General features: G+C 52.2%; 2 protein-coding genes across 2 annotated transcripts; one reads left to right on the top strand and one right to left on the bottom strand.

The window, feature by feature from the left end:
* Positions 1-10,333: 10,333 nt before the first annotated feature.
* CATSPER1 (cation channel sperm associated 1) lies at positions 10,334-18,537 on the top strand. Its single transcript, XM_064365447.1, has 12 exons — positions 10,334-11,486; positions 11,793-12,005; positions 12,917-13,030; positions 13,159-13,306; positions 13,585-13,676; positions 13,809-13,952; positions 14,133-14,196; positions 14,370-14,442; positions 14,559-14,619; positions 16,059-16,134; positions 18,247-18,361; positions 18,511-18,537. The coding sequence occupies exons 1-12, from the start codon at positions 10,334-10,336 to the stop codon at positions 18,535-18,537; spliced, it is 2,280 nt and encodes a 759-aa protein (XP_064221517.1).
* Positions 18,538-21,972: 3,435 nt separating this feature from the next.
* Positions 21,973-23,444, bottom strand: CST6 (cystatin E/M). Its single transcript, XM_012462894.3, has 3 exons — positions 23,168-23,444; positions 22,526-22,651; positions 21,973-22,161 (listed from the first exon to the last, which is right to left on the bottom strand). Exons 1-3 carry the CDS (start codon positions 23,405-23,407, stop codon positions 22,078-22,080), a joined length of 450 nt encoding a protein of 149 aa, XP_012318317.2. The 5' UTR covers positions 23,408-23,444; the 3' UTR covers positions 21,973-22,077.

A 23,444-nucleotide genomic window follows, 5' to 3' on the forward strand; every position in this document is an offset into this window, starting at 1 on the left:
GAGTGCCACCTGTCACCACGTCTGTAGATTCCAACTCCTGCATAACTGACTCCGCACACCTCTCTCCCTACAACATCTGCCTCAGTCCAACAGTGTCTCCACTGCAATGGCCTCCTAGTGGGTCTGCCTCAAGGTTTCCACACCAAACACCTTCCCACTTTGCATTCAGAGTGATCCTTGTTAAAGCAATCTGATCCTTTCACTCCCCTGTTTGAAACCACCTCTCCCCACGCCACCCTCCTTACCAGGCCCACGAGGGTCAACCTAGTCTGACCCCCAAAACCTTCCAGCTACATCTCCCGTTGCCCCCTGCCCCTTCATATTCCAGCCACACTGGATTACATTCCATTCCCTGAACACAGCGGTATGCCAGGTCAGCCTTTTATTGGCTCTTGAAAGCTGAACTGTGTAAGCCAGTTGTTGAACACAACCATTATTAAAAATTAAATTATGGTTGGGCGCAGTGGCTTACGCCTGTAATCCCAGTATTTTGGGAGGCCCAGGCAGGCGGATCACTTGAGGTCAGGTGTTTAAGACTAGCCTGACCAACATAGTGAAATCCCATCTCTACTAAAAATACAAAACTTTAGCTGGGCGTGGTGGCGTGTGCCTGTAATCCCAGCTACTCAGGAGGCCGAGGCAGGAGAATCGCTTGAACCCAGGAGGCAGAAGTTACAGTGAGCCGAGATCCTGCCACTCTACCACAGGCTGGGTGACAGAGCAAGACTTTGCCCCACCCCCTAAAAAGCTAAATTGTATGCAATTACAATTAAATAAATTTTATTAATAATAAAGAATAAATACTCAAAACTCATCACTTACTAATAAGTTTACTACAATTTACTTTTTATTTTTTTGAGGCAGGGTTTCACTTCTATTACTCAGATGAGTAGTGTCACGATCTCAGCTCACTCCAGACTCCACCTCCCTGGGCTCAGGTGATCCTCCTCTCACCTCAGCCTGGCACCCCTGGCGCCACCGTGTCAGGCTAATTTTTTTTCTTTTTTAATAGACAGGGTCTTACTATGTTATCCAGGCTGGTGTCAAACTTCCTGAGTTCAAGAGATCTGCTGGTGTTGGCCTCCCAAAGTGCTGGGATTACAGGCGGGAGCCATCGCACCCAGCCAGTGGTGTGTTATTTACTGCCTATCTCTTCCAGGACAGCTCTTGGTGATGTTACAATGGTAGCCTGAAATCAGCCATGGTGGGAGTATTTACACCACAAATCAACAAACATCATATATCAACCGTTTTATTGATTTGTTGACTGTCTAGACCAGGGTGAGCAAACTACAAGCAAATCTGGCCTGCCAAGTGATTTGTAAATAAAGTTTTATTGGAGCACAGCCACATTCATGCATATACTTACTGTCTAAGGCTGTTTATGCACTGGCAAGGTTGAGTAACTGCAAGATCATATGACTCCCCAAGCCTAAGACTTTACCACTTCATGGAAGGGGTTTGCTGACCGCTAGCCTGGACTTAAGAAAACACTGGAGGGGCCAGGCACGGTGGCTCATACCTGTAATTCCAGCACTTTGGGAGGCCAATGCAAGGCGGATCACTTGAGGTCAGGAGTTTGAGACCAGCCTGGCCAACATGGTGAAATCCTGTCTCTACTAAAAATACAAAAATGTGCTGGGTGTAGTGGCAGGTGCCTGTAATCCCAGCTACTCAGGAGGCTGAGGCAGGAGAATTACTTGAACCCAGGAGGCAGAGGTTGCAGCGAGCCAAGACTGTGCCGCATTTTGGCCTGGGCAACACAGTGAGACTCAGTCTTTAAAAAAAAGAAAAAGAAAAAAGGCTGGGGTTGGTGGCTCACACTTGTAATCCCAGCACTTTCAGAGGCCAAGGTGGGTGGATCACCTGAGGTCAGTTCAAGACCAGCCTGGCCAACATAGTGAAACCCCGTCTCTACTAAAAACATAAAGATTAGCTGGGCATGGTGGCTGGTGCCTGTAATCCCAGCTACTTGGGAGGCTGAGGTAGGAGAATTGATTGAACCCAGGAGGCAGAGGTTGTGGTGAGCCGAGATTGTGCATTGCACTCCAGCCTGGGCAACAAGAGTAAAACTCCATCAAGGAAGAAAAAGAAAGAAAGAGAGAAAAGAAAAGTAAAGAAAGTAAGAAAGAGAGAGAAGGAGAGAAAGAGAAAGAGAAAAAAAAGAAAAGGAAAAGAAAAGAAAAAAGAAAAGACAAGACAAAAATGCCAGGCGAAGGCCGGGCGCGGTGGCTCAAGCCTGTAATCCCAGCACTTTGGGAGGCCGAGGCGGGTGGATCACGAGGTCAAGAGATCGAGACCATCCTGGTCAACATGGTGAAACCCCGTCTCTACTAATACAAAAAATTAGCTGGGCATGGTGGCGCGTGCCTGTAATCCCAGCTACTCAGGAGGCTGAGGCAGGAGAATTGCCTGAACCCAGGATGCAGAGGTTGCGGTGAGCCGAGATCGCGCCATTGCACTCCAGCCTGGGTAACAAGAGCGAAACTCCGTCTCAAAAAAAAAAAAAAAAAAAATGCCAGGCGTGGTCACTGTGCCTGTAATCCCAGCACTTTGGAAGCCTGAGGTGGGAGGATCACTTGAGCCCAGCAGTTTCAGTCCAGCCTGGTCAACATAGTGAGACCTGGACTTCATTAAAAAAAAAAAAAAAAAGGTTTAAAAATTACCCAGGTGTGATGGTGCATACCTGTAGTACCAGCTACTTGGGAGACTGAAGCGGGAGGATCACTTGAGCCCAGGAGTTTGAGGTTACAGACAGTGGTGAAGGAAAATTGTCCCAGTGGGTGGAACTTCGGGGCAATACCTCTGTGGGTGCTTTCTGTGGAAGGAAAGGTGGCCTAAGGAACAGATTTGTATGGACGCATGAGCAGTGTCTGATAGACCTGCCAGCTGCAGACACTTGGAAAGAGCACAACTGGCCTGATGGTTTAGGAGACAGGACTGCAGACAGCTTCTCAAAATAGTCACAGGGTGGGAAGATCGTCAAATAAATGCCCATCAGAGAGCAATCGGTGGAGGAGCCCTCGGTGGTTAAATAGGATGACTCGTGCCGTAGATTGTGTCAGCCTCTTTCCCCAGCCAGACCTGTGCTTTCTCAATGGTGCCATACAGAGTGCTTCACCACCAAATGTCTGTGTGTGCTAGAAAATGGCTGTACTCAGTCTGGGCGTGGTGGTGCACGCCTGTACTCCCAGCTACTCGGGAGGCTGAGGCAGAAGAATCACTTGAGCCTGAGAAGCGGAGGCTGCAGTGAGCTGAGATCACGCCATTGCATTCTAGCCTGGGCAACAAGTGTGAAACGCCATCTCAAAAAAAAAAAAAAAAAAAAGGAATGCTTTGTCTATGTTTGTTTGTTTGTTTGTTTTTTGAGACACAGTCTCACTGTTGCCAGGCTGGAGTGCAATGGCGTGATCTCGGCTCACTGCAACCTCTGACTCCCTGGTTCAAGCAATTTTCCTGCCTCAGCCTCCCAAGTAGCTGGGACTACAGGCACGTGCCACCATGCCCAGTTAATTTTTGTATTTTTAGTAGAGACGGGGTTTCAACATGTTGGCCAGGGTGGTCTCGATCTCCTGACCTCGTGATCCACCTGCCTTGGCCTCCCAAAGTGCTGGGATTACAGGCATGAGCCACTGTACCTGGTCTGTCCATGTTTTTTATACAGCGCTTTTAATTAGTTTTTGTTTTTTTAATTTTCTTTTTTTTTCAAGACAGAGTCGTGCTCTGTCATCCAGGCTGAAGTGCAGTGGCACAATCTTGGCTCACTGTAACTTCCACCTTAAGCAATTCGCAAGTCTCAGCCTCCTGAGTAGCTGTGACTACAGGCTCCCGCCACCATGCCCAGCTACATTTGTTTTTGGTTTTGTATTTTGAGTACAGATGGGGTTTTGCTATGTTGGTCAGGCTGGTCTTGAACTCCTGGCCTCAAGTGATTCACTCGCCTTGGCCTCCCAAAGTTCTAGAATTACAGGCGTGAGCCACCATACTGGCTTTTTTTTTTTTTTTTTTTTTAGGATTTGTGTCCATATGGCAATGCATATATTGAACGGTGAATTGGAGATGAGAGTCATGCAGTTGATACCTGGCACAATCATGTTTGTTTTTCCAGTTTATTTTTATGAGAAATTATGTTCATAGTGTTCTATTCATTCTTTGATTGAAGAGCATATGCTATGTATGCACCATGCTAGGTGCTTGAGTTTTTTTTTTTGTTTTTTTTTTTTGAGAGAAAGAAAAAGGAGGGAGAGAGAACAGGATTCTTGCTTTATTGCCCAGGCTGGAATGCAATCTAAAAATAGGTATTAAAAACCTCTTTTATGCCGATAATCGTGCTTAACAACGGAGACAGGAAGGAATAAGGGAAGAAAATAACAAACAGCCAACCAATATTTCATTTAAGTCTGTGAAATGCTATGCAAATGCTGAAGAGTGATTTACTTCCAATTATGTAGTCACTTTCAAAATAGGTATAATATGATACTGAGAAAAATGTATGTTCTGTGGACCTGGGGTGGAGAATTCTATAAATATTCACTAAGTTTACTTATTCCAGGTCTAAGTTCAAATCATAGATGTCCCTATTAATTTTCTATGTCGTTGATCTATCGAATATTAACAATGTGGTGTCAAAATCTCCCGCTATTATTGTGCGAGAGTCCAGGTCTCTTTATAAGTCATTAAGAACTTGTCTTATGTATCTGGGTGCTCCTGTATTGGGTGTATATATATTTATAATGATTAACTCCTGTTGTTGCATTGATCGTTTTACCATTATGTAATGTCCTTCTTTGTTTCTTTGTTACTTTTAAAGTCTATTTTGTGAGAGACAAAAGTTACAACTCCTGTTTTGTTTTGTTTTTTCTCTCCATTTGGTGAATCTTCCTCCATCCCTTTGTTTTGAGTCTTTGTATGTCGTTGCTTGTGAAATAGATCTGGATACAGCGTACCGATGGGTTTTGACTTTTTATTCAATTTACCTGTCTGTGTCTTTGATTGGGGCATTTAATCCATTTAAATTTAGAATTAATATTAATATTTGTGAGTTCAATATTGTCATTTAATGCTAGCTGGCTATTTTGCCCATTAGTTGATGTAGATTCTTCATTAAAGAGATACTCTTTACATTTTGGTAAGTTTTTGGGATGACATACTGGTTGTTCCTTTCTGTTTGTAGTGCTTCTTTCAGAAGCTCTTGTAAAGCAGGCCTGGTGGTGATGAAATCTCTGAGTGCTTGCTTGTTCGCGAAAAATTTTCTTTTTCCTTCACTTATGAAGCTTAGTTTGGCGGGATATGAGATTCTGGGTTGAAAATTCTTTTCTTTGAGAATATTGAATATTGACCCCCACTCTCTTCTAGTTTGTAGGGTTTCTGGTAAGAGGTCTGCTGTGAGTCTGATAGGCTTCTCTTTATGGGTAACGTGACCTTTCTCTCTAGCTGCCCTTAGAATTTTCTCCTTTATTTCAACCCTAGTGAATCTAGTGATTATGTGTCTTGGAGTTGCTCTACTTGAGGAATATCTTTGTGGTGTTCTCTGGATTAGCTGGAGTTGAGTATTGTCCTGCCTTACTAGATTAGGAAAGTTTTCCTGAATAATATCCTGAAGAATATTTTCCAACTTGGATTCATTCTCTTCATGACATTCAGGTATACCTATCAATCGTAAATTAGGTCTTTTCACATAGTCCCATATTTCTTGGAGACTTGCTCATTCCTTTTTACTCTTTCTTCTCTAATCTTGTCTTCTCATTTCATTTCATTAAGTTGGCCTTCGACCTCTGATATCCTTCTTCTGCTTGATCAATTCGACTGTTAAAACCTGTGCATACTTCTCGAAGTTCTCGTATTGTGTTCTTCAGTTCCATTAATTCATTTATATTCCTCTCTAAGTTGTCAATTCTTGTTAGCATTTCGTCAAACCTTTTTTCAAAGTTCTTAGTTTCTTAACATTGGGCTAGAACATGTTCTTTTAGCTCATTAAAGTTCCTTATTATCCACTTTCTGAAGCCTAGATCTGTTAATGGAACGCACTCCTTCTCCATCAGGCCTTGTTCTCTTGTTGATGAGGAACTGTGATCACCTGTAGAAGGAGAGGCATTCTGATCTTGGGTTTTCTCAGCCTTTTTACGCTGGTTTCTTCCCATCATTGTAAGTTCATCCACCTGTCATCTTTGTAATTGCCTACTTTCAAATTAGGTCTCTGCGTGGACGTCCAACTTGTTGATTCCCAGCGCCGAAATCTGAGCAACCCACTGCACCGGCCAAAACAGTGGCATTAAGATTAGTGGTGCTTTTCTGCCCGAGAATCTCCGGTCTGACTTCCCTCTTGAGTCCCTTCTTCAATAAGGTAAATGGGCAACTCTGCCTTCCCAGAGCTCCAAACATCGATCAAAAGGGGACCCAGTCCCGTTTACTTTGCACCAAGAACCGCCGCGCCTGGGCGCCGGCAAAACCGTGCCAGCCACAAGAGTCACCCTGGCGACCCGTGGGGCTCCTCCGCTGGGAATCTTCTGGTCCGTGGGTAACAAAAATTCGTCTGAAAGTGTGGCATCCTCTCGTTCTGTGTGCTTTCTTTGAGAGCTACAATCCCGAGCTGCTAGTGATCAGCCATCCTTTTTCAGTTTTTAAAATTAAAAAGAAATATATTGCTGGGCATGGTGGCTCACGCCTATAATCCCAGCACTGTCACCCAGGCTGGCTCACTGCAACCTCCACCTCCCGAGTTCAAGTGATTCTCCCACCTTGGTCTCCTGAGTAGTTGGGGTTAGAGGCATGTGCCACCACGCCCAACTAATTTCTGTATTTTTAGTAGAGACCAGGTTTCACCATGTTGACCAGACTGATCTAGAACTCCTGACCTCAGATGATCTGCCTGCCTTGGCCTCCCAAAGTGTTGGGGTTACAGGCATGAGCCACTGCACCCCACCTGTCTGGCCAGTTTTTAAAACACTTTCAAGTGAGCTAGTCTTTGTTGAATAAAGCCAAACATTTTGCTGCATCATTTCTTTTTATCTCCAAGAGTTTCTGACACCAGCATCTCTGCGAAGAAAGCAGTGAGTTTGGCTCTTGTTGCCCAGGCTGGAGTGCAGTGGCGCGATCTCAGCTCACTGCAACCTCCGCCTCCTGAGTTCAAGCAATTCTCCTGCCTTAGCCGCCAAAGTAGCTGGGATTACAGGTGCCCGCCACCACAGCTCGCTAATTTTTGTATTTTTAGTAGAGATAGGATTTCACCATGTTGTCCAGGCTGGTCTTGAACTCCTGACTTCAGGAGATCCACCCACCTTGGCCTCCCAAAGTGCTGTGTTTACAGGTGTGAGCCACTGCGCTTGGCACTTTTTTTTTTTTTAATAGACAAGGTCTCACTCTGTCACCCAGGCAGTGGAGTTATCACGGCTCGCTGTAGCCTCAGCCTCCTAGACTCAAGTGATCCTCCTGTCTCAGCCTCTGGAGTAGCTGGGACCACAGCATGCCACCACACCCAACTAATTTTTAAAAGTTTTATACAGGCTGGCTGTTTCTCTGTTGTCCAGGCTGGCTTTGAACTCCTAGCCTCAAGTGATCCTCCCCACTTTGGCTTCCCAAAGTGCTGGGATTACAGGCATGAGTCACCACGCCCAGCCTATAGTAAATTTCATTGTGAGGATTTCATATTTTTTGCAAGTTTCTTGTTTAGTCATCTGTGTGCTCTTCTATTTTAGACCTTATTAGCCTCTGTGTTTTACAAATGAGTCTAACAGGCCAATGTGGGGTCTTTTTAAAAATGGGGTATGAAATGAAAGGGGAGAATTCTAGGTCCAGGTCTATGGACAAATCTGGTAAGGTTGGTTATCGATAAAAAGTTACAACCTAATTGTAGTTAGATTCTTTTTCCATTTTGCTGGAGCCAAGTAAATGTGCCACTAAAAAAAAGTCTATTTGGGCTGGGCACGATGGCTCACGCCTGTAATCCCAGCACTTTAGGAGGCCGAGATGGGAGGATCACCTGAGATCAGGAGTTTGAGACCAGCCTGGCCAACAAGGTGAAACCCTGTCTCTATTAAAATGCAAAAATTAGCAGGGCACAGCAGTAGGCACCTGTAATCCCAGCTACTCAGGAGACTGAGGCAGGAGAATTGCTTCAACCTGGGAGGTGGAGGTTGCAGTGAGCCGAGATCGTGCCACTGCACTCCAGCCTGGGCAACAGAGCAAGACTCTGTATCAAAAAAAAAAAAAGAAAAAGAAATTTACTATAATACTAACCTTCGTAATTCATGTTTTATCATATTTACTTCAACAGCAAAATAGCAGGGAGGCAGCTGAGTCACAGCACTTACAAATTCTTTCCTTAGAAGGAAATTTTCCTCTGATTTTCTATCACACCAGTTCAGTTTTCTTTGCTCCCATAAGTCAGTTGCTGGTACATAAACGGAGGTTGGGAAGGGAATTCAGGAGGGCAAGGATGGTATCATCAGCCTTAACCTCCTCCCCAGGCCATGCGTGCTCATAAATTATCAACAGACTTCCCAATATCATGTTAAAAAATGAGAAAGACCCAACTGAATGAACACAGTCCTGTTTTTCTTTTTTTTTTTTTCTTTCTTTCTTTTTTTTCTTTTTTTTTTCTTTGAGACAAGGTCTCACTCTGTCACCCAGGCTGGAATACAATGGCGCAATTTTGGCTCACTGCAACCTCCGCCTCCTGGGCTCAAGCGATTCTTGTGCCTCAGCCTCTCGAGTAGCTGGGACTTCAGGCACATGCCACAGGTCGGGCTAATTTTTTGTATTTTAGTAGAGACAGGGTTTTACCACGTTGTCCAGGATAGTCTTGAACCCCTGAGCTCCGGCAATCCGCCCACCTCGGCCTCCCAAAGTGCTGGGTTTACAGGCATGAACCACCACTCCCGGCCCCTGATCTGCTCTTTATAAGAAAATTGTAAGAGATTGCGCCATTGCACTCCAGCCTGGGCGACAGAGCAAGACTCTGTCTCAAAAAAAAAAAAAAGAAAAGAAAAAAGAAAAGAAAACAAAATGTATATGAAGCAATCCTCAATAAATGGCTGATAGTTTTATTTTGGTAATAACCCTGGGTGGGGGGATTCCACAGTGATCAAGAAGAGAATAATAATGCCAATTAATCTGAATCGACCAGGTATGGTGGCTCACAACTGTAATCCCAGCACTTTGGGAGGCCGAGGTGGGTGGATCATTTAAGGCCAGGAGTTCAAGACCAGCCTGGCCAACATGGTGAAACCCCATCTCTACTAAAAATACAAAAATTAGCCAGGGTGGAGTGTGGTGGCGGTTGCCTGTAATCCCAGCTACTCGGGAGGCTGAGGCAGGAGGATCACTTGAACCTGGGAGGCAGAGATTGCAGTGAGCCGAGATTGTGCTGCTACACTCCAGCTTGAGTGACAGAGCGAGACTCTGTATCAAGCAAAACAAAACAAACAAACAAAGTTAAGATAAGGCTTACATATCAACTTTTTTGATCCTGCGGGGTAGGCGTTATTATTCCTATTTTACAGAGGAAGAAACTGAGGCATGGGAAAGTTCAGCAACAAGCCCAAGGTCACACACCTACTTATGGTGGGGTCAGGCAGTCTTCACCCCACAGCCAACTGATTTTTAGATGGACTGGGGACTGGACCACTTGGACCATTTTCTCTTTTTTTTTTTTTTTTTTTGAGACAGAGTTTTGCTCTTGTTGCCCAGGCTAGAGTACAGTGTCGTGATCTCGGCTCACCCCACCCTCCACCTCCCGGGTTCAAGTGATTCTCCTGCCTCACCATCCTGAGTAGCTGGGATTACAGATGCCTGTCACCATGCCCGGCTAATTTTGTATTTTTAGTAGAGACGAGGTTTCTCCATGTTGGTCAGGCTGGTCTCAAACTCTCGACCTCAGATGATCTGCCTGCCTTGGCCTCCCAAAGTGATGGGATTACAGGTGTGAGCCACTGTGCCAGGCCACTTGGACCATTTTTTTCCCCCAACAAGAGGGCTAAAGCAACTGATGAAGCCATGGTGTCCCCAGGGACTTCTTTGTCCAACTTTGCCAGTGACCTGTGGGGTCACCTTGGTCCAGGCCTTCCTTTTTCTTGATCTCGGCTTTCTCATTTACAATGAAGGACACAATCATTATTGATTCTGAACTGTAGCCCAGGAAGAGGCATTTGGGAATGAGGCCCTGGCCTGCTGGTGACATCACAGAGGGGAGGGTTCCGCCAGAATAGTCAGGCCTTTCTGGAAGCTCAATGCCACAGTCTGCATTGAGCTGGGCTCAGGAAGGAAGGGAAACCCAGGTGGGGCCTGTTGGGCCCAGGTCTTGAGCGCTCTTCCCTCCAGAGTTCCCAGCACAGTCATGGATCAAAACTTAAGGCCTGAAAAGGCTCAGAATGAGGCGGACACCAATAATGCAGATGTGTTCTTCCACTCCCACTCATCAACCCCATACCACAGGCCAGACCACGGTGGATCTCACCACCATCACAAGTCACATCACGGTGTGCCCCATCATCGTGATGAATCTCGCCACCCTCCGGAGTTCCAAGACTTCCATGGCCGTGCCTCCTCCTCCCACATCCCCCAGTCTCACGGCCACAACGAGGCGCGGAATCATGGCAGGGCCCATGGCCCCACAGGCTTCGGCCTGGCTCCCCCTCAAGGCGCCGCCCCCTCCCAGCATCCCTATGCTGAGGACTACCTTGATGGCAGGAGGCTTTCTGACGTGTCCCAATACAGTGGGTCCCAGCAGCAGAGTGACTCCTGCTACCACAGGCGGTCCCACCACCACGGCAGACAGCACTATCTCGGTGAGAATTTGTCCCGCTATTCCTCTGGCATGTCCCACCAACGCAGCGAGGCTTCCCACCGTGATGGGTCCCACCTGCCCCATGGACCTGTTGCCTACAGTGAGTCCTTCCACCAAAATGAGGCTTTCTACATTAGCGGGATCCAACCTGACGGGACCCACCATCGCCAAGCCCACCAACGTGGCTGGCCCCACCATCGCCAAGTCCAACAGCATGGAAGGCCTGCTCATCACGGAGAGGCCCTTTCCCATCCTTCCTTTGTGGATATACCTGACTATCACGGCGAGTACCACCAAGCTGATCACCACCCTGGCGAGCACCACCGTGATGAGCACCCCCACCACACACAGCACCACCACCACCAGACCCACCAGCACCAAGACCACCACCACCACGCACATCATTCCAGTTACCTCCGCAGCAACTACCAGTATAGGGACTACGTCCAGAGCCTTTCCCATCTCTCCGTCCCACAGCAGTCCCAGAACCTGTTTCACGATGCCCTCAGCCCTGGTGCTCATGCAGGAGCCTTCCCCTCTCATGTGGCACACCCAAGGGGCTCCGCCCACAGCATGATTCCATCCGTCACTGCAGTCCACTCACATGCCAACCAGATGTCCAGAAAACTCCATCCCCAGATTATCTCCACCAAAGACTCAGAAAGCTGGGGCAAAGAAGAGGGGCAATCTCGGAAACGCAAAAGTGAGTCCTTGCTGGGCCCCTCATGCCAACTCCCGCTGCCTGGCGCAGGTTCCAGACCTGACCTGGGCCCCACACTGACCTTCCGTAGGAGTGGGAGCCCTCAGGATACCCAGAAGTCAACTCCAAATCCCCAACAGGCTGGGTCCTGCCACAGAAGGCACAGGACTAGCACAGAAGCGGCTTAGCCAGCGGAGGGCCAGCAAGCAGGCGGGAGTGACCATGGATGCTGACTCAGACTGGGAGGGTGCTTGGGACCTTGTGTCCCCCGCATGCACACACTTGACTTTCTGTCCCTTTTCCTTTCAGTTGGCCAGATCCAGCGGACCCACAAGAAGGGACAGTCTACTAATCTCTTACAGTGGCTGTGGGAAAAGTTAAGCCATCTCATTCAGGGCTTCCGGGAAATGATCCGGTCGCTGACCCAATCCCTGGCCTTTGAAACCTTCATCTCCTTCATCGTCTGCCTCAACACCATCATGCTGGTGGCCCAGACCTTTGCAGAAGTCGAGATCCGGAGTGGTAAGAGCCAAGGAGTCCTGTTCCCATGGAGAAGCCACTGTGCTGTTCCAGGGCCTCCGTGGGCCTGGTCCAGTGCGGAGCGGTTCATAGGACTCGGCTCACTTGATCCTCGCCCCTGGGAAGTAGATGGTATTGCCTGGTGTTAGAGGGCGGCTCAGAAAGACCCCGCTGAGGTCTGCCGGTCGGCCAGAGACAGGAAGACCAGTTGGGCGGGAGGCGGTGCTGTTCGCGCCGCAGCCACGAGGGGACGCATCGGAGAAGGCCCTGGAGGGAGAGGATGAAAGGCCGGGGAAGGCTGGGCCCTCTGACGCCATGGAGCAGGGTGAAGGCCGGGAGCCGCCCAGCTCGCTACCTCAGGCTCCATTCTAAGCACTTTGCTAGTGTTCATGCATTTAATGCTCACAACTCTAACAAGTGGACTTCAATTATCCCCATTTTATTTTATTTTATTTTAGACGTAGCCTCGCTCTTTTGCCCAGGCTGGAATGCAGTGCATGATTTCGGTTCACTGCAACCTCCGCCTCCTGGGTTCAAGAGATTCTCCTGCTTCAGCCTCCCAAGTAGCTGGGATTACAGGCATGAGCCACCACACCCGGCTAATTTTTGTATTTTTGGTAGAAACGGAGTTTCACCATGTTGGCCAGGCTGATCTCGAACTCCTGACCTCAGGTGATCTGCCTGCCTCGGCCTCCCAAAGTGCTGGGATTACAGGCATGAGCCACTGTGCCCAACCACAGTTATCCCCATTTTAAGGACAAGAAAACCAAGGCACAGGGCAGTGGTTAAGTCACAAAGCTGCTTAGGCAGAACCGGGGAGAGCCTAGGAATCCGGGCTTGTGTGAGGCTCGTGCTGAGGAGAGAGAGGGTTCTGGGTGCTGGGACAGCCCTGTGCGCACCCTGTGTCCCTGCAGAGTGGTACTTCATGGCCTTGGACTCCATCTTCTTCTGCATCTATGTGTTGGAAGCCCTGCTCAAGATCATCGCCCTGGGCCTCTCGTACTTCTACGACTTCTGGAACAATCTGGGTGGGTGGGGCTGGGGCCAGGCTGCTGGTGTTTAGTCTGGGGTGGCCGGTGCTCAGATCGAGAGAGGGGTGGGGAAGGGGGCGCTGTCATCAGGATCCTGCCAGGCTCAGGTGCCCATGTGCCCTCAGACTTCTTCATCATGGCCATGGCCGTGCTGGACTTCGTGCTGATGCTGACCCACTCCTTCGCCATCTACCACCAAAGCCTCTTCCGGATCATCAAGGTCTTCAAGAGCCTTCGGGTCCTGAGGGCCATCAGGGTCTTGCGGAGGTTCAGGTCCGTGGCCATGGCTCCAAAGGAAGAGGGGACACAGGTCGGGGCCCCCAAGAAATCCACTGTAACCTACTCAAGGGTTGGGGGCACAGGAGGCTGCTGACCCCAGCCTGCTTCTGCCTCCTGCCATGCACTGGAATCAGCCCCCTCATTTTTCCAGAGAGGGACCGGGACTCACCCAAATCACCAAGTCAGGGGCCTCCTGCCTTCAGCGCTAGCTCTGGCTGCTGGGCACAGACCCCCCCACCCTGACGACTCAGTCCCTGCTCTTCTGCCCACAGCTTCCTGAACAGTGTCCAGGAAGTGACAGGGACCCTGCGCCAGTCCTTGCCATCCATCGCAGCCATCCTCATCCTCATGTTTACCTGCCTCTGTATCCTGGTGCTGCAGGGGCTGGGGGCGGGGCCTGAGGGGCTGCAGTGGAAAGGGTGTGGGGGTTGGGGATGGGGCAGGGCGCTGGGGCAGGGATAGGACCCGAGAGCCGAGTTTGGCCCTGACCAGCCAGTCCTCTTCTCCGTGGTCCTCCGAGCACTGTTCCACAAATCAGACCCCAAGCGCTTCCAGAACATCTTCACCACCATCTTCACCCTCTTCACCTTGCTCACGCTGGATGACTGGTCCCTCATCTACATGGACAGCCATGCCCAGGGTAGGGCAGGCCCCAGTCTGCGGGCATGGCAGGGGATTGGCTGGATGGACTGGCCCTGAGGGCTCAGTGACCCCATCAGCAAAGTGGGGCTTCTGATGCCTGCAGGTCGGGGTGTGGGGGTCAGATCCTGGTTGGTGCCCAAGCACAGCTTGACTGTGCCCTCTGACCTGCTCCCCCCAGGCGCCTGGTACATCATTCCCATCCTCATGATTTACATCATCATCCAGTACTTCATCTTCCTCAAGTGAGGACCCGCCCCTGCTCTGCTGCCCGGTGCCACCCCCTCCTCCTCCTCACCCCTGGGACCCCTACCCCAGCCCTCTCACTCTGATCATGCCACGCTGAACCCACAGGAAGTACAGGGTGCCCCTCTCCTCTGGCCTCCTCGCTGAGGGCACCCTCCTGTCCCCCTCCCAGCCTGCTGATTGCTGTCCTGGTGGATAACTTCCAGATGGCGCTGCTGAAAAGCCCCGAGAAAGTGAAGCAGGAGGTACCGAGTGGGGTGGGATGGTTGGACCCAATCAGGAAGCTGGAGGAGCGAGGCCAGAGGGCTCCAGGGATGAGCAGGCCTGGGACCCTGGCAGATCTGAGGCCTCTTCTTCCCAGAAGGCTACTTGGATCCAAAAGAATCCGCTGGAAGACTCATTGACAGAGCTCAAAGCTGCAGGTACCAGCTCGGCCTACCCTGGCCCCACCTGCCCGACCTCAGTGGGGGCCAGTCTCTCCAGGCCCTCAACCACCTTCCACAGTCAGACACAGAATCCCAGGCTCAGTTTTAGAGTTTTAGAATTTGAGACTCAGGAGGACTTTAGTCCAGAGGACTCTAGGACAGTCCTCCCAAAGCCAATTAAACTGCTTGTCAAATCTTTTTTTTTTTTTTTTTGAGATGGAGTCTTGCTCTGTCACACAGGCTAAAGTGCAGCGGCGGATCTCTGCTCACCGCAGCCTCTGCCTCCCAGGCTCAAGCAATCCTTCCATCTCAGCTCCTGAGTAGCTGGGACTATAGGCATCTGCCACCACACCCACCTAATTTTTGTATTTTTTAGTAGAGATGGGGTTTCACCATGTTGGCCAGGCTGGTCTCAAACTTGAACTCCTGACCTCAGATGATCTTCCCATCTTGGCCTCTCAAAGTGCTGAGATTACTGGTGTGAGCACTGCACCCAGCCCTGCTTGTCCAGTCTTAAAAAACCCACCTGGAGCCAGGTGCGGTGGCTCACGCCTTCATCTTAGCACTTTGGGAGGCTGAGACAGGCAGATTGATTGAGGTCAGGACTTCAAGTCCAGCCTGGCCAAGATGGTGAAACCCTGCTTCTACTAAAATACAAAAATTAGCCCAGCTTAGTGGTGTGCACCTGTGATTCTAGCTACTCGGGAGGCTGAGGCAGGAAAATCGCTTGAACCTGGGAGGCAGAGGTTGCAGTAAGCCGAGATGGTGCCACTGCACTCCAGCCTGGGCAACAGACTGAGATTCTGTCTAAAAAAAGAGGCTGGGTGAGGTGGCTCACACCTGTAATCCCAGCACTGTGGGAGGTCAAGGTGGGTGGATCACTTGAGGTCAGGCATTCAAGACCAGCTTGGCCAACATAGTGAAACCCCATCTCTACTGAAAATACAAAAATTAGCTGGGTATGGTGGCGGGTGCCTGTAATCACAGCTACTTGGGAAGCTGAGGTGGGAAAATCACTTGAACCTGGGAGGCAGAGGTTGTGGTGAGCCGAGGTTGCGCCATTACATTCCAGCCTGGGAGACAGAGCAAGAATCCGGCTCAAAAAAAAAAAAAAAGTTCTGATTGGCCAGGCCTAAGTCACCTGTCTTTGAAGCTGGAGGGTGGGGCTAACCTCAGCCAAAGGATGTGGACTGAAAAGGGGTAGGAGTGATTGGTTCCTCAGGAAAATGGGGGTACTTCTACCAGAAAGAAGCAGGGTGGGTGCCAGACAGGCACACAAACAAGAACTGCATGGAGCTGTGCGCCTGGGAAAGCAGCCTCTCGGAGCAGCCTGGACAGACACGCCTTTAGCCGTTATCTTCCCGACACGGGGTTCCTTTGCCTCCTCTCCACGTCCAGGCATCTTCTTGACCTCACCCTTCTTTCTCTACATCCAGAGCCCAGAGAGGTGTTGAGTGAAGGCACCATGCTGAAGCGACTCATCGAGAAGAAGTTTGGGACCATGACTCAGAAGTGAGGAGACAGGGAGGGAGCGAGGCCAGTGTCTAAGGGCGAGGCCTGGCCAGAGGGCTGCAGGAGAAGGGGCATGGCCCGCCCCTCTGGAAGGGGATGGAGTGCTGAGACTTGTGGTTGAGGCTGTGGGTGCAGCATGGAGACCTGGAGTGGCTCCTGCACATCCAGAGGTGTGTGTGCCACCTGGGTAATCCCAGCAGCAAGGACTCCACCCATTCCTTCACCCCAGAACCATCCCCAGCCTTTGACAGGATGGTCCCTGTGAGGGCTCCGGGGACCCAAAGAGGACACAGACTCAGCCCCCGCCCATGAGGACCCCACCTCTAAAGACCTGTGTTGGGCCACGGAGGATGAGTGGACTTCAGCCGGGTGGAGGGATGATGAGGCGATTGGAGGAACATCTTAGGTCAAGGCCTGGAACCCAGATGCTCAACCTCCATTCCTGTCTACTTGAGTGACCGGCTAGACCAGGACAGCTGGGGACTCATGCTGTCCCCATGAGAAGGATCTCTGGGGAGCCAGGCCTTGGAGCACCAGGAGTCCTGCCCGAGCCTGGCAAACCCTCTTCTTTCTCTTTCTTTCTTTCTCTTTCTTTCTCTTTTTCTTTCTTTCTTTCTTCCTCTCTCTCTTTCTTTCTTTCTTTTTTTTTTTTTTTGAGACGGAGTTTCGCTCTTGTTACCCAGGCTGGAGTGCAATGGCGCGATCTCGGCTCACCGCAACCTCCGCCCCCTGGGTTCAGGCAATTCTCCTGCCTCAGCCTCCTGAGTAGCTGGGATTACAGGCACGCGCCACCATGCCTAGTTAATTTTTTGTATTTTTAGTAGAGACGGGGTTTCACCATGTTGACCAGGATGGTCTCTATCTCTTGACCTCGTGATCCACCCGCCTTGGCCTCCCAAACTGCTGGGATTACAGGCGTGAGTCTCTTTCTTTCTTTCTTTCTTTCCCTCCCTTCCTCCCTCTTTTCCTTCCTTCCCTCCCTCCCTTCTCTCTCTCTCCTTTCTTCCTTCCTTCTTTCCTTCCTTCCCTCTTTCCTTCCTTCCTTCCTTTCTTCCTTCCCTCCCTCTCTCTCTCCCTCTTTCTTTCTTTTTTGAGGTAGTCTCACTCTGTCACCCAGGCTGGAGTGCAGTAGCACAATCTAGGCTCACTGTAACCTCCACCTCCCGGGTTCAAACAATTCTCCCACCTCACCCTCCTGAGTAGCTGGAATTACAGGCATACGCCACCACCCCTGGCTATTTTTTTGGGGGAGACTTTTTCAGTAGAAATGGGGTTTCATCATGTTGGCCAGGCTGGTCTCAAACTCCTGACCTCAAATGATCCGTTTGCTTCAGCCTCCCAAAGTGTTGGGATTACAGGTGTGAGTCACTGCGCCCAGCCTTTCACTTATCGTTCAAACTCAGCTCATTGACACTGCCTCCAGAAGCCTTTCCAGATCCCCAGCACTGGGCAAGGTTTCCCTCCTCTGGGACTCTAAGCACCCAGGTTCATGCCTTAGAGTGTCATCAGCTGTCGTCTCTGCCGGCAGAGTCTCTCGTTTATCTGCATCTCCTTGAAGCACCTTGCAGTGCCCATTGTTTCCGGTGTTCTTTGATGAATGGGTTGACAAGATGGCGGGAGGGTGTGAATGGGTCAAAGATGTGTAATGTGGTATGTGGACGAGTGCGTGGATGGACAGGTGGATGACTGACTACACAGTATGGAAGGTGTCAATGGGTTTGGGGGCGTGGCTACAGGACAGAGCAGGTGGATGGAGGTGGCGGTGAGTTGTGAGTGGCTGGAGAGCTGGATGGGTGAGTGACTGGATCAGGAGGTGGGTGGATGGATGGGTGGATGGTCGAGTGGGTGCATGGAGAGGTACGGGACAGATGAATGGGAGGGTGGAGGGATGGGCGGTTAGGAGGATAAACAAAGCCAGAAGCCTCTGTGCTACAGGCAGACGTGGGGCTTTCTTGTATGTGGAGAAGGAGACCTCCTGGAAAGCGAGCTCTGCGGTCATATAAATTGTGCAGGGAGGAGGCAGGCAAGAAGAGCCTCGGGGTGACTCTGGGGCCCAGGAGGCCCAGCCGGCAGGTCAGCCCAGCCCCTGCCTCTGCGTCCCCCGACCCACAGGCAGCAGGAGTTCCTGTTCCTCTACCTGCAGCTGGTGGCGAGCGTGGAGCAGCATCAGCAGAATTTCCGCTCCCAGGCAGCCATCATCGATGAGATTGTGGACACCACATTTGAGGTGAACCAGGCAGGAACAGGAAGGGGCCAGCGAGGGGAACCTGGGGGCTTGTAGCCAGAAGTGGCCCTGAGTAATATTCCCATGGGGATCTGGGAGGGCAGAGGCTGCGCTGGCTCATTCACCCAGCGGTGCCCCACCAACCTCCGCAGGTTGGAGAAGAGGACTTCAGGAACTGAACCTAGGAGAAGGACACCAGATACAGACTTCAGCCCTGGCAGTCTGCCTGCCTGGGTGCGCTGGGGCAGATCCCCAGATCCGCTAGAATGATTGTCTGGGCCCTGCAGAGTCGGGGCCCCAACAGAGTTTTTAAACCCCAAGAGGCTCCATGTCCTCACTGGCTGGGCCTAGGCGCAGGGAAGGGAATTGGTGAACATGCATGCCTGAGTGGGTGCCAGCATTGCGTGTGTGCGCCAGCGTTGCGTGTGTGTGCCAGCATTGCGTGTGTGCCAGCGTTGCATCTGTGTGCCAGCGTTGTGTGTGTGCGCCAGCGTTTTGTGTGTGCACCAGCATTGCGTTTGTGTGTCAGCGTTGCGTGTGTGCACCAGCGTTGCGTGTGTGCCAGCGTTGCGTTTGTGTGCCACCGTTGCATCTGTGTGCCAGCATTGCGTGTGTCTGCCAGCATTGAGTGTGTGACAGCGTTGTTTGTGAAAGGGGCTGGTTTTGGATCCCCTCCAGCTCCACCAGGGCCTGCATCCTAGCTCAGCCCAGCAGGGCATTAGCAGCAGCTGGAAGATTGAGGTAGAACGTGGTCTGGGCTCAGGTGCCGGCGATGCCGGGAGGGCCGAGGACATGGTAACCCTGGTTTGGGGAGGAAGGGCCATCTGGCCCAGAGTCAGGAGAAAAAAGAATAGGCTGGAACAGCCGAGGGTTGCTAGGGCCTGGGGGACCAGTGGGCTCCAGGAATGGGGGCCCAGAGCCCAGAAACTCAATTCTGCCAGGACCCTCAGCTCCTGGAGAAGAGCGCCAACTGGATGGGGATAACAGGAGCCCAGAGGTCAGAGGTCACTGCCATATCCTGCCCTTCCTAGAGTCAGACTCTAGAGCCGCACTGAGGGGTGGTAGAGTGGGGGCTGCTCAAGTCCTTCTGGCCTCAGGGAAAGGGGGCAGACAAGGGTGTGGGGAGGATCCTGCTGCTGGGAGAGGGAAGCAGGGAATGAGGTTGAAGACTGCACCCCACCGCCTGCTCTAGGGCTTAGATGAGCTCCCCGACTTAGAGTCTGAGCCTAGGCTGGATGTCCAGAGCCCCTGTCCCCATGCCTGGGGGTGACAGTGGGACACTGGCCTGTGCTGGGTGCTGGAGATCTAGCACTGAGTCAAGTTCAAGCCTGGCCCTGGCCCGGGGGTCTCTCCTTGGGTGGAGGGTTTTCCATGATCTACAGCAGCCATCTCACCTCTAGCAGAGGCAGAGCCAGGGTGTGATGCAGGTCGGAGGGAGTCAGGAGTAGGGGCTGAAGGGCAATAGTTTTTGCCAACCCTCCCGTCTCTGGGCCAGTCAGTGCTGGAGCTTCCAGGGCCCCAGGACAGAAGAAGCATGCCCCCTCCCTGGTCTGGCCCAACCCAGGGTCCTGGAATCAACTGTGCAGAGGAAATGCCATCTGGGATTTGGGCACAGATTCCAGGGCGGAGAGGTCACCTGGCAGGCGTCTCCGGGCCTTGCCTCTCCCCACCACCTCACACATTCATTCAACAGGCATTTCCTGCCACCTACCCTGTGCCCGCCCCATGCTGGGAGCCCCTACTTGGTGGCACAGGGGAGACCTTCCAAACAGTGGGCACCCCCGCACACCCTGGGCTGTCTGAGCTGCCACATCTGACAGGCTTGGGCAGCAGCAGAGCTGGATGTCATCTCCTGGGTCCCCAGCTCCTGTCAAATGCCACACCCTCAGCTGCCCACTCCCAGATGGGAGCCAATGCCTACTTTCCACTTCCCCATCCCCACCCCAATATGGCCTCCGAAGGCAGAGGGCAGGGCCTGGGAGCTGGGGCTGCTGCTCATTAGGTCCCAGCCTTGGACAGGGGACCAGGCAGGCACAAGCAGGCTGTGAGGCCTTGTCAGAAGGGAAGGGACTGCAGTGCTGCCTGCCTGGGCCTGACGGTGCCGACACCTAGCGCCCCCAAGGCCCCTGTCCCAGGTGCGGGTGTGTGCATCTGAGGAACACCTCTGGGTGTGGCCTTGGGTTGTGTTTGGGTTTTGTGTGTACATCTCCAGGTTGTTTCTCTAGGGCGTGTTGCTTCTGTGCTCATGAGTTGCTAGGCTGTGTTTCTCTGGGTATGCGTGTTGTATCTGCCAGCATGAGTGTGTGCTCTGAGTGTCTGTGTGTGTATGTCTGGTGTGCTGTGCTTCGGGTGTGTACGTGTGTATATGTGTTGGGGGCATGAAGTGTAGTTACAAATTCAAGTGTGCAAATGTTGCAATTATGTCTTCTTCTTTGTTTTTCTTCTCTTTTCTCCCCTCTTCCTCTTCCTCCTTCTCCTCCTCCTCCTCCTTCTTGAGATGGAGTCTTGCTCTGTCTCCCAGGCTGGAGTGCAGTGGCGTGATCTCAGCTCACTGCAACCTCTGCCTCCCGGGTTCAAGTGATTCCCCTACCTCAGCCTCCCGAGTAGCTGGGATTACAGGCGCCCACCAACACACCCAGATAATTTTTGCATTTTTAGTCGAGACGGGGTTTTGCCATGTTGGCCAGGCTGGTCTCGAACCTCATGTGATCCGCCCGCCTCGGCCTCCCAAAGTGGTGGGATTACAGGCGTGAGTCACCGCACCTGGCCACAATGTTGTTTTCTTTTCTTTTTTCTTTTTTTTTTTTTTAGAGATGGGGTTTCACTATCTTGGCCAGGCTGGTCTTGAACTCCTGACCTCGTGATCCACCTGCCTTGGCCTCCCAAAGTGCTGGAATTACAGGCGTGAGCCACCGCACCCCGCCTGCAATGCTGTTTTCTTTAAATGAATTAGGTTGAATCTGTCCCCTCATCCCTCCTGTGGGTGGTAACGAGCTCTGACCCTCTAGGGCTCCCAGTCCAGCCCCATCCAGGCGTCTTGCCCAGGGCACGGCATGAGAGGCGTCCTTGTGGTGTGGAGCCCACAGCGTGGACTTGAGAAGCACTGTCCTGGCCCTCATGGTCTTGGCCTGCAGGGGTGCTGCCATCATTGGGCCACATGCAGGTGGAGGAATCTTTATAGGCTGGAAGCTCAGTGTCCTGAGTGAGGACACTGCCTGGCTGAAGCCCCACATGCCACCCATGAGTCCCTCCTGGGGCTGAGTGGGAGCAGAGCACAGACTCCTCCTCCTGAGTGCTCCCAGGCAGCCGGCCCTGTTCAGGGCATCACCCCTTCTCTGTGAGTCTGCCCCCACCCCTTACCTCTGAGAATATTGGGAGTCTCTGGCTGTGTGTGTGGCTCTGAGGTTTGCTCCTCTATGCCTGTGATGCTGGGGTGTTTAGGGGGCTCCACATTTGGAGGCTCAGCCCTGCACCTTCAGCACTGTCTAGACTGGGACAGCAGCAGCTCTGCTGCAGTGGGCAGGGTGACCTCTCAGCTCGGGCTGGGGAGCTGGGAGCTGTCAGAAGTAGGAGTCGGGGCTGCGGGGAGAAGCAAAGCACTTAGAAGAAACCAATGCAAGAAGCGGCACTGGCCATTTATTGTGACAGCTGTGGCCCGTGGACCTGAAGTGCCCTCCACCGTGGCCCCGAACCCAATGGCATTCACCCTCGGGCAATTATCACATCTGCACACAGTTGTGCTTTAGGAGCTGAGAGGAGTTCTGCCAGGGAACCACAAGGACCTCAAAGTCACAGCGCAGCTTCTGTAGAGAGAATATGGGGGAGAAGGAGGGGTAAGCCCAGCCTCCATCCACCTTCTCCCAGCAGCCAGCCCTCTGCCTGCCATGTTGCTCCGGGGCAGAGAGGGGCAGTTACTGGCCCAAGGGATGTCGAGCTACATGGCCAGGGCTAGACTCCAAATCTTGGTAGCCAACTTCCCCATTCCTGAGGGAAGCCCCAGCCTCCTTTCTGCACCCCATCTTGGCCTAGAGGCTGACTCATCCAGGAGGCCAACAGGTTCAGCCAGACCTCTAGGTATCTGCGTGTTCAGCCAAACCAGTTCAGGCTGGACAACGTGAGGGCCTGAGGCTCTGGGGAGGGCTGGGGCTGGAGGAGCCCCGCTGTTACCTCCTGCTGCGCTCCTGCCGCCAGGGGGCAGGTGGTGAGGTCGAGGTGGTCTCCAGCGACCCTGGCCTTGCGGCAGTTTGTGCTCCCCATCTCCACCGTCAGGAAGTACTTGATGCCGGCCACCAGCTGAGGACATAGGGTAGGGGCAGGTCAGGGGTCTTGACCCTTGATCCCAACCTCTCACCTCCTGGTATGTTCTCCCATTGCCCCCAGGCACTCAGGTTGGGGGAGGGGAGAGGGGATGATTCAGACCTGGGTAGGGGGGTGGATGTTCTGGTGGGGATGCGGGGTGGAGAGACCTGGAGGCTGAGCCCCACTGGCAGCCTGGGCAGTCATCAGACATGGCCCACCTGGAGAGCTGCCCACTGTCCCCATCTGCTTCCCCTCCCCAGTCCACCCGATCAGGGCAGAGGCTAGGGCCAGGCCAGCCAGACAGGCGGGTGGTGCGATACAGGGTTGGATTCTGTCTTTCCTTGAAATTTAGATGGTTGTCCATCATGGAGTTTTGGCATTAATTCAGTTTTTTAGATATTGCATGAAAATATCCTGATTGCGCCTTCGGGCCCCTTTGACGCACGCTCGGGCAGCGCCTGTGGCCTCCCCCGCCTGGGCCCGGTGCCCCCCGCCCGTGGCCCGCCGCACCTGGCTCTGCGCCTTGAGGATGTGCGTGTCTCGGAAGTAGTAGACGCTGTTGCTGCCCATGTTGTAGCTGGCCACGGCCGCCTGCGCCGCCTTCTGCACCTGCGGGTCATCGGGCGACAGGTCCCGGAGTTCTCCGACCATGCGTCCCTGCGGCCCGGCACGGGCGTCGCGGGGTAGCGCCAGGAGGCAGAACGCTACCAGGGCCAGGCCCAGCGCCAGCGGGAGTCTCGCACGCACCATAGCTGTCAGTGCTGTCGTCGTCGTCGGAGTCGTCAGT

This window comes from Aotus nancymaae, unplaced genomic scaffold, assembly GCF_030222135.1.
Source record: "Aotus nancymaae isolate 86718 unplaced genomic scaffold, 86718_ANA_hifiasm-v0.15.2.pri h1tg000059l, whole genome shotgun sequence".
NCBI lineage: Eukaryota > Metazoa > Chordata > Mammalia > Primates > Aotidae > Aotus > Aotus nancymaae.